The 14,413-nt window shown below is 36.7% G+C and overlaps 1 protein-coding gene across 1 annotated transcript in view; it reads right to left on the reverse strand.

The window, feature by feature from the left end:
• LOC130047208 (VWFA and cache domain-containing protein 1-like) overlaps positions 1-14,401 on the reverse strand; it is a 55,304-nt gene extending 40,903 nt beyond the window's left edge. Inside the window, exons 1-5 of the mRNA XM_056141816.1 lie at positions 14,246-14,401; positions 12,595-12,657; positions 8,569-8,721; positions 8,139-8,353; positions 5,171-5,330 (exon numbers count right to left, since the gene is read on the reverse strand). Coding sequence (XP_055997791.1) covers positions 5,171-5,330; positions 8,139-8,353; positions 8,569-8,721; positions 12,595-12,657; positions 14,246-14,401 — 747 coding nt within the window. The remainder of the gene's footprint in view (positions 1-5,170; positions 5,331-8,138; positions 8,354-8,568; positions 8,722-12,594; positions 12,658-14,245) is intronic.
• Between the last annotated feature and the right edge of the window lie 12 nt (positions 14,402-14,413).

Raw genomic sequence — 14,413 nt, forward strand, 5'->3', positions numbered from 1 at the left:
ATATCGCAATTTTGAAAAATTCTCAAAATCTAAATTGTTTACATGCCAGTTTTTCTTTAAAAATGTTTAGAATTATATCTAAGGTTAACAATAAAACATATTTTACCATAGTTGACCAGATATTTTGCAAAATGGTCTCTTGAATACGTAAACCCCCATTTTTAAATTTAACTTTTACAATTATTCTTTGCACACTTTGAAAATAGTAAATTGTAACAGCAAATACAGTCTTAATATCAAGATTAACAGAATATGACAATATATATATATGTAAAACATACTGAAATTTTTGTCCTACCAGACAATTAGAACACAAGGGGGGGGGGGGGGGGGGGGGGCGACCCCACCCTTTCCTTTGGTGTGTGTGTGTTATTCTTTTTTTGTTTGGCTATCAATCATATCATTCATAAAAATACCTACATGCTATCTCATACTTATAGAAAAAATAAATATAGTGTAACATGTGTAGATTCTAGCAACTACAGCTCATGTACAAATAATTTTGTTTCTTGAAAATACTTGTGAAGAAGAGTTCAAATATTCAACAACTTTACTGATAATGTTCTGAGGATTTATAATTCTTGGTTTCTTTGAACCAAAACACAAACTCACTAAAAACAGTTTGAATTCCACTGTGAGGATTATGTCTATGTATGCTTTTTAACTTGTTCAGGCTTAGATTGCAAGCTATGAGCCTTTTAGAGATCAGTGTAGATATTACATTGCTTTGTACCATTGGAGCTAGTGAGGGCTTGACACTATAATAAATCATGGTAAATATATTTAAGATTCACATTTGAATGCTAAATTTGACTCGTACAGTTCTCGTAAACTACAAACATCAGACAAAGAAGTTATAACTGGAACTTTCTAGTCGGTGTTTAAAATTTAAAACCGGATACGTAAAAGCACGGACTTTCCTTAGGGTGAGTGTTTAAGTTTCCATGACCCCCCCCCCCCCCCCCCCCCAATTGAACCTACTATTTTTCAAAAATCAGGGAAACGATCCAAGGGGTTGTGATCCTTGACACGGGACACTGCTTAACGTCCCATCCGACGGACATAAAAAGTTAGAAATACATATAAACAGGTTTAAAAGCCCTTTCATGTCTATAAACAGTTGTATTATAAAAAAATTCAAATTCTTTTGGAAAAACCGCATTCTTGTAAACATTACATAATGTAATGATTGTCGATATTTGTAAAAAGTTCTTTCATTAATTGCACATTATTAAAAAGTATTTCGTATGAGCGTAAAATCACTACATTCTAAACGAATATGATGTATAGTTAATGGACAGTTACAAGATATGTATTCAGACTAAAGTTCTTTGTTTAGTAAGAAAAAATAGGGGATTTTCGAGTTCTTCCATGTCCGTGTTTATTCTGCATTTAGTCATTATTACGTCATACTTTTTTAGGCATTGTCATTTCCGGTTTATGGTAGTTAACGTATATATACACTAACTCTTGTGTAAGTGTATAGCCTATTAAAATGGACGTTGATTCTATGCAATTATAATCGAATTGAAATTTTTGTTTCTGAAATCGAAGAAATTTTTGTTACAGATAAGTGTAACACTCTTGTTCCTTTTACCGTAAAAGTAACATACAAAGGCTATGTAACATACAAAGGCTATGTAAGCTTGCGATTGGTAACATACAAAGGCTATGTAAGCTTGCCATTGGTAACATACAAAGGCTATGTAAGCTTGCGATTGGTAACATACAAAGGCTATGTAAGCTTGCGATTGGTAACACACAAAAGGCTATGTAAGCTTGCGATTGGTAACACACAAAGGCTATGTAAGCTTGCGATTGGTAACATACAAAGGCTATGTAAGCTTGCGATTGGTAACATACAAAGGCTATGCAAGGTGAAGATAACGAACAGTGATCAATCTCATAACTCCTACAAGCAATACAAAATAGATAGTTGGGCAAACACGGACCCCTGGACACACCAGAGGTGGGATCAGGTGCCTAGGAGGAGTAAGCATCCCCTGTTGACCGTTCACACCCGCCGTGAGCCCCATATCCTTATCAGGTAAACGGAGTTATCCGTAGTCAAAATCAGTGTGCCAAGAACGGCTTAACAATCGGTATGAAACACGTCAGACAGGGTTACCCTAACCCTAACCCAGGCTATGTAAGCTTGCGATTGGTATAAATTTGTAAAAGTAACATACAAAGGCTATGTAAGCTTGCGATTGGTATAAATTTGGAAATCCTTTCCAAAAATGTTGGTGTAGATGCATAAAAAAATGATCTCAAGCTCTTAGAAGTCAATCGCTGATCGGTAAAGACTAATTTGTTGGAAATCATCAATAAGATTGTGTTGAAAAAATTAAGACATACCAGCTATTGAAAGTTGTTATGTCACGATTTATATTCACAAATAAATTGGGCACCATGTTAGAATGAACGGCAACTTCGGCATTGCAAATACGATAATGAATATATCGGTACTTCTGAGGCATGCACGTAGAATGAGGGAGGAGGAGGGAATGGTCCCCATTTTAACAACCTTAATTTTCTATTCATTATATATACAAATAAAGATATATTTCGTTACACAACCAAACCCCCCTCCTCGCCTTTTTATGGCGGCAGATGTGAATGGTACGAATGCAATTTATGAAGTGAATCCATTTGTTCTCCCTACACTGTACGATTCAAGTAATCGGAATTTAGGGAAAATTTCTTGGACAATATATATGATACGCTACTACCCTTAACCCCTTCGTTGACATGATAAAGAACCCTCAGTGCTAATGTCCTGAGCGCTAAGCATAGGTCTACATTTGCAGTAATTCATCTAAAGCTCGCGAAATGAGTGAAAACTTCTCGACGTAAAAACAATCAATCAATCACCACCACCCCTCCTGAAAATTAGAAGGCGTGAAAAACATATATATTTAGGTAAAAGTCACATGACACTACTTAACCTTCATTCATGCATTTTGAATTTGAAAGATTTTGAATATTAGTCACAAGAACGTGTTAGGTTTGGTTTGTTTTGATATATTTATTTCTTCTTGTTAAGAATTTTAGACAAAATAGTGTGAAGGCATCTCTGACTACCCCCCCCCCTCCCTGAAAAAAGATGCTACGTGCCTGTTTTCCTCTCTAACATAAATCCGTATTACATCCCTTTGCCACACACCAATGGCACTACATGTAGTTCTTAAATTCGGTATCAAAATCAGTGAGTAAAATAAATGAATGAAATAGTCTGATTGTTAGCTAAACTGGAAGAAAGCATGCCTACAAAATCGCCAAATCACGTGACTTAGGTAGATTCTAAAACACAAATACGGTAGAACTCAAAAATCCCCTATTGTATATGTTACATGGTTTGTTTACTTCGTTTTAAATAGAAAGTTTACTTGATGGATTTGCCAAAGAGAATTTACTCATAGTTATATGAAATATTTCAATTCAGTGTAGGGAATTTTAAAGTGTACAATATCATCTTGAAGTGCATTTTTGCCGCTTTGTCTTGTTTGGTGTTGCCATAGATACTATAATTCGATCCTGTTTGTGCGTGTATATTTCTTTATTTATGTTTCTTTAGCTGTATGCACTAGTGCTTGAAATCTAGTTTGTATTCTCATCACATTTTCACAATATATAGATAAGTGATTAACAAGAACTAATTAAATATTTAGAAGGATGGGTGCATGAAACAAATACAGAGCATGAGAGCAATATTGGGAGGTCTTGGTGGAGGTTTGGGTGACTGAGTACAATAATGGTGTTACTACGATTGTTGTGCTGTTGTTTATGAAGCCTTGGTGGAGGTTTGCGGTAACTGAATATAGTGGTTTTATCAGTAGACATGTAAGACACACACACAAAACAATCATGATTCAAACGTTATTTTATTCACAGAAATAGGATTTAACAACAGGCAATGCCTGCGTGTATACACCCCATTCATAAGAGATGTATACACCCCTTTATAAGAAATTAACATGTATATACCTCCATGAGAAACGATCACACACAGTGTTCATGGTATGTTCCACCTTTAAAGTGCTAAAATATGTTTATTTATTTTTGGGGATGATGAAATTCCATTATATTAAGAATCGATAAAAACTTCTCATTACCAGCTCGTCAGAAACTTATCACGATTTGATGACTTGTGTGTTGTTGGTAAGAAAATTAGCACGTTTGGCGAGCAAGTGCAAGATTACCGGGACATTGAGAAAACGCTCACCCCCCCCCCCCCCACCCGTGTTTTTCAAACGTTAAAATATATGATGTACCTTTCAATAAAATAGTCATTGGTCAAAATACATTTTTGAAAACAATTCTTTTATTACAACTAAGATTTAAAAAAAAATCCACACCTATTTTGAAAATTCCATGTTTGTTATTCGAATTCCAGCGATGTTTTGTAATTTTCAAAATAGTTTAGATGAAGTTTTGAAACGTATTGTTCTAATTATATAAAAATGCTGTTTTCCCGATGGATAATCCATTTTAAAATATGGGAAAAGGAGAGCGGGGTATACATATACGATTACAAAAGTCCATGTCATACGAACCTGTTCTAAATGTATGATAGAATAAAATATCTTAATAGTCTGACAAAATAACTTAAAAACCATATGGATCCCACTACATTGTATTTACAAGAAAGGTTTTTATGTTGGATGTGCATATAGGTTTTTTCCCTTTACAGCTTTTCTTGCGGTTGACGCTAAAAATATATGGGTCAGATTTGGCAAATTCACTACCGAGCATAGGCCTAAATTTTGCAGTCCCTCACCGGCATTAGTGACGTCTCCATGTGAGTGAAATATTATAGAGAGGGACGTTAAACAATATACAATCAATCAATCAATCGGCGCTTATGGCCACTGAGCAGGGAGGAATCTTTATCCTGCCACACCTGCTGTGACACAGAACCTCGGTTTTATACGGTCTCATCTAAAGGACCGCCCCATTTAGTAGCCTCTTACGACAAGCAAGGGGGTACTGAGGACCTATTTTAACCCAGATCCCCACGGGACACGAAACAAAAATATTAATGATTCCTCAGTATTAATAGTAATGGATCACTGTATGTATTCTATAGTCCGTTTTCATTTTACATATGATTTACAATTATTTAAATTTCTGAATTGGAATATACAAATGTAATTGGAGCTTTACCCACCCTGTCGTTCAGACTAAGTGTGTCCAATACGGCTGAAACAGCATCAATGGCGATCTGCAGCAAAGTTTTAGATCCATGAAGCGCTGCCATGGAGCCTGAGCGATCGATCACAAGCACAACGTCTTTATCTGCGGGACTGACCTTGGAGGAGTAAATTTGTCTACAAAAGACTAATTTATTAAATGGCGTTCCGTAACATTGACATATGTATTAGTACCGACTGCCATTTGCTATGTCTCGTGAGCTTGAAGCTATATAATATGTTCCGTGTAAATGAAATACGTCGCATCAATTCTATGAATTGAAATATGTAATTGTTCTCCACCATCATACAATTTGTTTCCCAAATTGGCTTATATTTTAAATAAGTTTTATTCTTGTATTCAGTCTTGTTATATGGTTGTAGAGTTCCGTGGGGATCTGGGATAGAATAGGTCCTCAGTACCCCTTGCTTGTCATAAGAGGCATCTAAATGGGGCGGTCCTTCGGATGAGACCACAAATCCGAGGTCCCATGTCATAGCAGGCGTGACGACGGGAGAAAGCTCCCTCCTCTAAAAGTCCGTAAGCGCCGAGCAAAAGGCTTAATTTTGTAGCCCTTCATTGGCAATGGTGACGTCTCCATATGAGAGAAAGATTCTCAAGGGGAATGTTAAACAATATACAATCAATCAATTAGGTTGTAAAGTTTATTTCCGTATGATACTTCATTCCCTAACAAAAATATCACGGTATTCGGAAAAAAAGGTGCTTTAATTTACTTCGGTTAAAGTTTAGATGCTAAAATTATCAAAAGTTTGTATACACTGTAGAATATTATGTACCTATAATTTGATTATACGATACCTGCCGTGAGCTCTTTATCTTGATTAGGTAAACAAAGTAATCCGTAGTTGAAATCAGTATTCGTGAAAAATTCTCGAAGGGGCGTAAACAATCATGTAACTGTTCTTTTACGATTTTGCAATTTGTTTTATCATCGTCACGAAAAAAAGCCCGTGGGGATCCGGGTTAGAATAGGTCCTCAGTGCCTCCTTCCTTGTCGTAAAAGGCGACTAAATGGGGTGGTCCTTCGGATGAGACCGCTAAAACCGAGGTCCCATGTCACAGCAGGTGTGGCGCGATAAAGATCCCTCCCCGCTCAATGACCATAAGCGCCGAGTATAGGCCTAAATTTTACAGCCCTTCATCGGCAGTGGTGACGTCTCCATATGGTTGAAATATTCTCGAGAGGGACGTAAAACAATATTCAATCAATGATCACAAAAACGACGATGCTTAGAGTTCGGTCAACTTATTGATGTGGAAATCGTGAATTATCTTTGTACAAAGAACATCAATGCTAAATATGTGATTTTTTTATGCATGCACACAGATGCACTTCGTCAACTCGTTAAAAAGTATCGTAACTTACGTTAGCGTAGGAAAAAATAACTGGACGAATTTCCCCACACAATTTTTAATTGTAAACCCTTTTTAGCTCACCTGAACCGAAGGTTCAAGTGAGCTATTCTGATCACATTTTGTCCGGCGTCCGTCTGTCTGTAAACTTTTCACATTTTCGACTTCTTCTCCAGAACCACTGGGCCAATTTCAACAATCTTCTTCTCAAGAACCACTGAGTCAGAAAAGCTGATTTTTACATGAAAACTTTCTGACATAGTGCAGATTCAAGTTTGTTCAAATCATGGCCCCCGGGGATAAGATGGGGCCCCAAGGGGGGGATCAAAGTTTTACACACAAATATATAGGGAAAAACTTTAAAAATCTTCTTCTCAAGAACCACTAAGCGAGAAAAGCTGAGATTTACATGAAAGCTTCCTGACATAATGCAGATTCAAGTCTGTTCAAATCATGGGCCCCTGGGGTTGGATGGGGCCACAATAGGGAATCAAAGTTTTACATACAAATATAGAGGAAAAATCTTTAAAAATCTTCTTCTCAAGAACCACTGAGTCAGAAAAGCTGATTTTTACATGAAAACTTTCTGACATAATGTAGATTCAAGTTTGTTCAAATCATGACCCCCGGGGATAAGATGGGGCCCCAAGTGGGGGGATCAAAGTTTTACACACAAATATATAGGGAAAAACTTTAAAAATCTTCTTCTCAAGAACCACTAAGCCAGAAAAGCTGATTTTTACATGAAAACTTTCTGACATAGTGCAGATTCAAGTTTGTTCAAATCATGGCCCCCGGGGATAAGATGGGGCCCCAAGGGGGGATCAAAGTTTTACACACAAATATATAGGGAAAAACTTTAAAAATCTTCTTCTCAAGAACCACTAAGCCAGAAAAGCTGAGATTTACATGAAAGCTTCCTGACATAATGCAGATTCAAGTTTGTTCAAATCATGGGCTCCAGGGGTTGGATGGGGCCACAATAGGGGGTCAAAGTTTTACATACCAATATATAGGAAAAATCTTCTCAAGAACCACTGAGCCAGAAAAGCTGATTTTTACATGAAAACTTTCTGACATAGTGCAGATTCAAGTTTCTTCAAATCATGGGCTCCGGGGGTAGGATGGGGGCCACAAGTGGGATCAAAGTTTTACATACAAATATATAGTTAAAATCTTTTTCTCAATAACCACTGAGTCAGAAAAGCTGATATTTACAAGAAAACTCTCTGACATAGTGCAGATTCAAGTTTGTTCAAATCATGGTCCCCGGGGGGTAGGATGGGGCCACAAGTGGGGGGGGGGTGTCAAAGTTTTACATACAAATATAGAAAAAAGCTTTAAAAGAACCATTGGGCCAAAGAAGTTGACATTTACATGAAAGCTTTCTGACATAGTGTAGATTCAAGTTAGCAAAGGGTAGTTTGGGCCATAATAGGGACCAAGGTTTTACATGCAAATATATATGGAAAGTCTTCAGATATGGGCCAAGGTGACTCAGGTGAGCGATGTGGCCCATGGGCCTCTTGTTTCAATCTTTACCTTAACAGCAACAAGTTTAACATTACCTGTATTTCTGATGAAAATCGTAGGGTATTTCCACACCTGGAGATGGGTAGATAGTCATCACACCCTCGTCTGTCGCAATAAGATGTCGTTTAAAATATTCATTCTTTTTGCTGTTTTCTTTCATGACTTCGATTACCCGCATGGAGGGATATACATGTACCATACTCTCCGATATAACCCTGGGTGATAAAACGCAGGCAATGTTCTTGCTGATCTGAATATAAAAAAATTGGAAGTTGAAGATAATATATTCTTATTTCTTTAATTCTGAATGAATAATAATTAAATATTCTACACTATTCCCCCATTAACAAACATGGTCATCATTACACAATAGATAAATCATTTATTGAATAAATGAATTCTAGTACCAGTTGCATATCATTTCAAAATATGTATGCCTTATTTTTTCAATCTTAAGTGTTATACCTTTCCTTCAAAGCCATTTCCATAGGATACTTTACTACATTGTTGTAGATTTTCAGAGGATGTAAATCCCGTGACGTGGCTTTCTGCAGCTTCTTTGATAATTTGTAGAGCATTAGTACCCTCCAAAATTCTCCTATTCAATGACCCTGATATCTGCAAACAAACGATAGTTTTCAATGCTATCAATATACATGTACTTGTATCTGGCGTTTTGTTTTGTAGTCAAAGCTTCTATAAGTAAACAAAAGTATGAAAACATGAAAATTCCAATTCAAACGATATAACAATGCATTCTTTACGTTTGTCTTCACTTAATAATTTTGTACATTTCAGCACAGTTTACGGATATCTTACTAATAATGTGGGATCGTACTCTTCTTACATGTATATCGGTATAGTAAAAATGGAAAGGTAAAGTTAACAAACTGTGATCAATGTCATAACTCCTATAAAGGTAAAGATAACAAACAATGATCATTGTCATCACTCCTATAAAGGTAAAGTTAAACAGTGATCAATGTCATAACTCCTATAAAGGTAAAGTTAACAAACTGTGATCTATGTCATAACTCCTATAAAGGTAAAGTTAACAAACTGTGATCAATGTCGTAACTCCTATAAAGGTAAAGTTAACAAACTGTGATCAATCTCATATCTCCTATAAAGGTAAAGTTAACAAACTGTGATCAATCTCATATCTCCTATAAAGGTAAAGTTAACAAACTGTGATCAATCTCATATCTCCTATAAAGGTAAAGTTAAACTGTGATCAGTGGCATCACTCCTATAAAGGTAAAGTTAACAAACTGTGATCTATGTCATAACTCCTATAAAGGTAAAGTTAACAAACTGTGATCAATGTCATAACTCCTATAAAGGTAAAGTTAACAAACTGATCAATATCATATCTCCTATAAAGGTAAAGTTAAACTGTGATCAGTGGCATCACTCCTATAAAGGTAAAGTTAACAAACTGTGATCTATGTCATAACTCCTATAAAGGTAAAGTTAACAAACTGTGATCAATGTCATAACTCCTATAAAGGTAAAGTTAAACTGTGATCAATGTCATAACTCCTATAAGGGTAAAGTTAACAAACTGTGATCAATGTCATAACTCCTATAAAGGTAAAGTTAACAAACTGTGATCAATGTCATAACTCCTATAAAGGTAAAGTTAACAAACTGTGATCAATGTCATCACTACTATAAAGGTAAAGTTAACAAACTGTGATCAATGTCATAACTCCTATAAAGGTAAAGTTAACAAACTGTGATCAATGTCATCACTCCTATAAAGGTAAAGTTAACAAACTGTGATCAATGTCATAACTCCTATAAAGGTAAAGTTAACAAACTGATCAATATCATATCTCCTATAAAGGTAAAGTTAAACTGTGATCAGTGTCATAACTCCTAAAAAGGTAAAGTTAACAAACTGTGATCAATATCATATCTCCTATAAAGGTAAAGTTAACAAACTGTGATCAATGTCATAACTCCTATAAAGGTAAAGTTAACAAACTGTGATCAATGTCATAACTCCTATAAAGGTAAAGTTAACAAACTGATCAATCTCATATCTCTTATAAAGGTAAAGTTAATCTGTGATCAATGTCATAACTCCTATAAAGGTAAAGTTAACAAACTGTGATCAATGTCATAACTCTTATAAAGGTAAAGTTAACAAACTGTGATCAATCTCATATCTCCTATAAAGGTAAAGTTAACAAACTGTGATCAATGTCATAACTCCTATAAAGGTAAAGTTAACAAACTGTGATCAATCTCATATCTCCTATAAAGGTAAAGTTAACAAACTTTGAGCAATGTCGTAACTCCTATAAAGGTAAAGTTAACAAACTGTGATCAATGTCATAACTCCTATAAAGGTAAAGTTAACAAACTGTGATCAATCTCATATCTCCTATAAAGGTAAAGTTAACAAACTGTGAGGAATGTCGTAACTCCTATAAAGGTAAAGTTAACAAACTGTGATCAATGTCATATCTCCTATGAAGGTAAAGTTAACAAACATAGTTCCTATAAAGAATCCAAATTTAAGAGTAGGACAAACATGGACCCCTGGATATACCAGAGGTGGGATCAGGTTAGTAGTAGTAAGCATCCTCTTTCCGCCGTGTGTCGTGTCTCTCTCTGTTCATTGATATCTGGTTTATAAACCCCCTCCCAAAATTGTGGTACTTGATGGGCGGTACCGAACCAATACTCTTTTCGGATGTGACGGAGTTATCTATCGATGGGTAAAATTAGAACGTCGTGGTGAATATCAAGGCGTGTACATAATGAACATAGGACATGTTGAATCCGGCGTCGTTTTTTGTAATATGTGTATTAATCTTGATAATAATTCTCTATATTACACGTAATTCATGTTTTAACCACAATTCATCTGTTCTATCGTCTGCTGTAACATGATTGTCCGTACCAATCATTTGGTATTCAGACAATTTCTCTTTAAGGAGAGGGTATTAATTAAGTCCTTAAATTACTTCGCGGTTTGTATTGTAGATTTCATAAAAAAATATTATGTCACTAAGCAGGATAAAAGACAGAAAAACCCCGAACACAAGATTTGTTGAACCAACAAGCAAGCAACGACTAGACATGACAACTTTCTCATGGTCCACAGAACACGAAAACCGACCACTACCAGGCTATATATCACACTTTCAGCCCTTTGGCCCCAAACACATTTGAAAACTTTTTTAAATTGGGACTCACTGTTGACTCAGTTATGCCTGCTGAAGGGCTAGTATATCGACCTAACAACTTCTTTAAAGCCAAGAACATACTGTCTACAAAGTTTTCCTTATCAACTGATAATACGACCTTGACCTTGAAAAACAATAGCCATCTTCCTCTCATCCAGCTGATCAAATGTACTAAGTTGTAAGATCCAGAAGCTTACGGTTCATTTTACCTACAACGTCCGCAGACAGACGGACGATGTTATGCCATCCTGTCCCGTCTTGTACAGGCGTATAGAAACAGAGGTTCTGTGTCGCGGCAGGCGTTGGCACAATAAAGAACCCACACTGCTACGGGCCTCAGTACTAATCATAGGTCTAAATCTGTGGTACTTCACTACAGCTGGCGACGTCTCAATATCAGTGAAAAATTATCGACGGGACGTAACACAAACAATCAAACGAGACTGTTGAAACGCATGTAAAATCAGCTTCTTTGTCAGTACCTTGCCTCGATTGAAAATTTATCTTACGCAGAACATGCTCTCGTGTATGGAATGCGTTGAGAAAAATAAACATTAGATGTAGGTGATCATGAAATATTGCTAAATGAATACGGAAAGTTGAGATAGAAACACTGAAATTATTCCGTTTGTCATTAAGTTGAGCTCTCAATTAGCCGTTAAAATCTCTGTTCAATAAAATATCCAAATATGAAGCAGATATGGAAAACTCTGGTGTCTTTTATTTCGAGTTTACTGGGATGTGTCCAAACAACATGTGAAATAAGATGAATATTGTTAATAGAAAAAACCTCTTCGATATACCTAATGTGGTACAATAGAAAATTAAATTACAGTGCTTTGGTAAGCACAACATATAGCGTGCTGTTTTTTGGTTTTTTTTAGTATAAACCTAGTGAAATTTATTTTCATTGAGTTATATGTTATAATGAAATTATCCGTATCGCAGCATTAGCACAGCATTGTCGGACTTTAAGCCCATATGTGCATTACCACGCGAGATCTGATAATGATGCATTGTATCATTCTATTGGGATTTGAAGGAATTCCTACCTCACTTAGGGGCCTCCGTGGCCGAGTGGTTAGACCATCGCGCTCAAAATCACACGGCCTCTCACCTCTGTCGGCGCGGGTTCGAGTGAGAAAGTTTCCCAATTTACTTTCGGAAGGTCGGTGGTCTCTTCCCAGGTACATTGTATCTGGGTTCTCTCTTCCACCAATAAAAACTGGGCGCCACCAGATAACTGAAAAAGTGTTGAGTGTGGCGGAAAACATCAATCAATCAAACCTACCTCACTTATGAGTTCATGTCCGTCCAGGGGATGATAGGTGTAACTAAGATCATCAAAGTGATCCTAAATTTAAAACAGAACAAGAAAATTGTTAAAAACATAACCTCCATTTCAATAATAACAAGAGGTACTGTGAGCAATGCTCACTAAGAATACCCCCCGCTTACCCCAATCTCCCAAAGGGTGTTGGTAATAGGTATAAACTACCTCTTTTCTGAGTGTAAAAAACAAATGGCATGACAAACCGAACCATATTGCTACTTCGATGTCCAGTGCGCGTGACCTTTGACCTTTTGACCCCAAAATCGATAGGGAACATCTTCATCCCATGGGTAGTCCACATGTATGATATGGTGACTGTAGGTGGAAAGGATAACGCTTTAGAGCCCGGAAACCATATTGCTACTTCGATGTCCAGTGCGCTTGACCTTTGACCTTTTGACCCCAAAATCGATAGGGAACATCTTCATCCCATGGGTAGTCCATATATATGATATGGTGACGGTAGGTGGAAAGAATATTAATGCTTTAGAGTCCGGAAACCATTGCGTCTACAGACGGACGGACGGACGGACAGACAGACGGACAACCTGATTCCGGTATACCCCCCCCCCCCCCACAACTTGTTGCGGGGGATATAATAATAATTGGATTTTATATAGCGCTTTTCCAGCGTATGCTGTTCAGAGCGCTTTACCATACATTATTACCCCGGCAGACCTAATATCAATCTAGAACTTTCTCAGATTTCTGGGAAGCATACAGTACAAGCTGCCGTTACAGGCGCTAGAGCACTAACATTTTATCAATATCTTTCGCTGTCTATAGCCAGGCACCCCTTTTGCATTTGAGTGGAATGAGGAAATTCGTGTAAAGTGCCTTTCCCAAGGCACAACGTCGGCCCTGCCGCGGCCAGGACTCGAACCCAAGACCTTGGGGTCGAGAGTCTGACAGCCTAACCACTAGGCCACCGACGCCACACATTTCGTATTTTCTTTCTATTTGACCGAGAGCGGTTCTAATACATGTGTAAGTCTTCCAGTGCGTTTCCCGACTCTGTTACACTTGCTCACACGTGCATTATAAACTGTGGATTGAAATATAAATGCAAACTGAATATCTACAACTCGGTCATTGTAAAGTTATACACAATTCTTAAGTTTGAATTGAAAAGAAACTTTTCAGCTGTATACATTGCTATTGTTAATGGGTGGCATTAAAGAATTCCTCCATCGAAAATTTTATTTTTCGTCAATTTAATGACATTAGAGGGTGCCCGGCCCGTGTCAATATTATTTATCTGATTTTTGAAAAAAAGTAAGTTCCATGGATGCCGTCAGGGAAACTCTAAAAGTTTTCAATACCGAATATATTTCATTTAGCTACATATGTAACCTTCGAAAAATGGTTGAAATATTGCCAAAAAGGTGTTAAAATCTCAATCAGTTACTTTCCAATGAAGAAAAAAACCAGGACAAATAATGCATCATATTTCTATGCTACTGTATATACGTTCTATGTTTTTATAGGTACCGACCGACGGTTGAACGAAAGGATAAAGATAAACATTGATCAACCTCGTAAGATGTATGAAGAATACAAAAATTGATAGTAGGTCAAACATGGACTACTGGGTACACCACGACAGTACCTGTATTTCGTTTGTCCGAAGATCCTTTTCAAGAATATTATCCAGCTTTATTCTTAATACATTTCCGTCAAACATATAACTTTTGGATTTGAAAACAGTGTTCAAGATCATGAAGCATATCCGGATAAAATACCAGGGCTTCTTTCCAGCATTCATGTTAAGAGAAAT

Source organism: Ostrea edulis, chromosome 6, assembly GCF_947568905.1.
Source record: "Ostrea edulis chromosome 6, xbOstEdul1.1, whole genome shotgun sequence".
Lineage (NCBI taxonomy): Eukaryota > Metazoa > Mollusca > Bivalvia > Ostreida > Ostreidae > Ostrea > Ostrea edulis.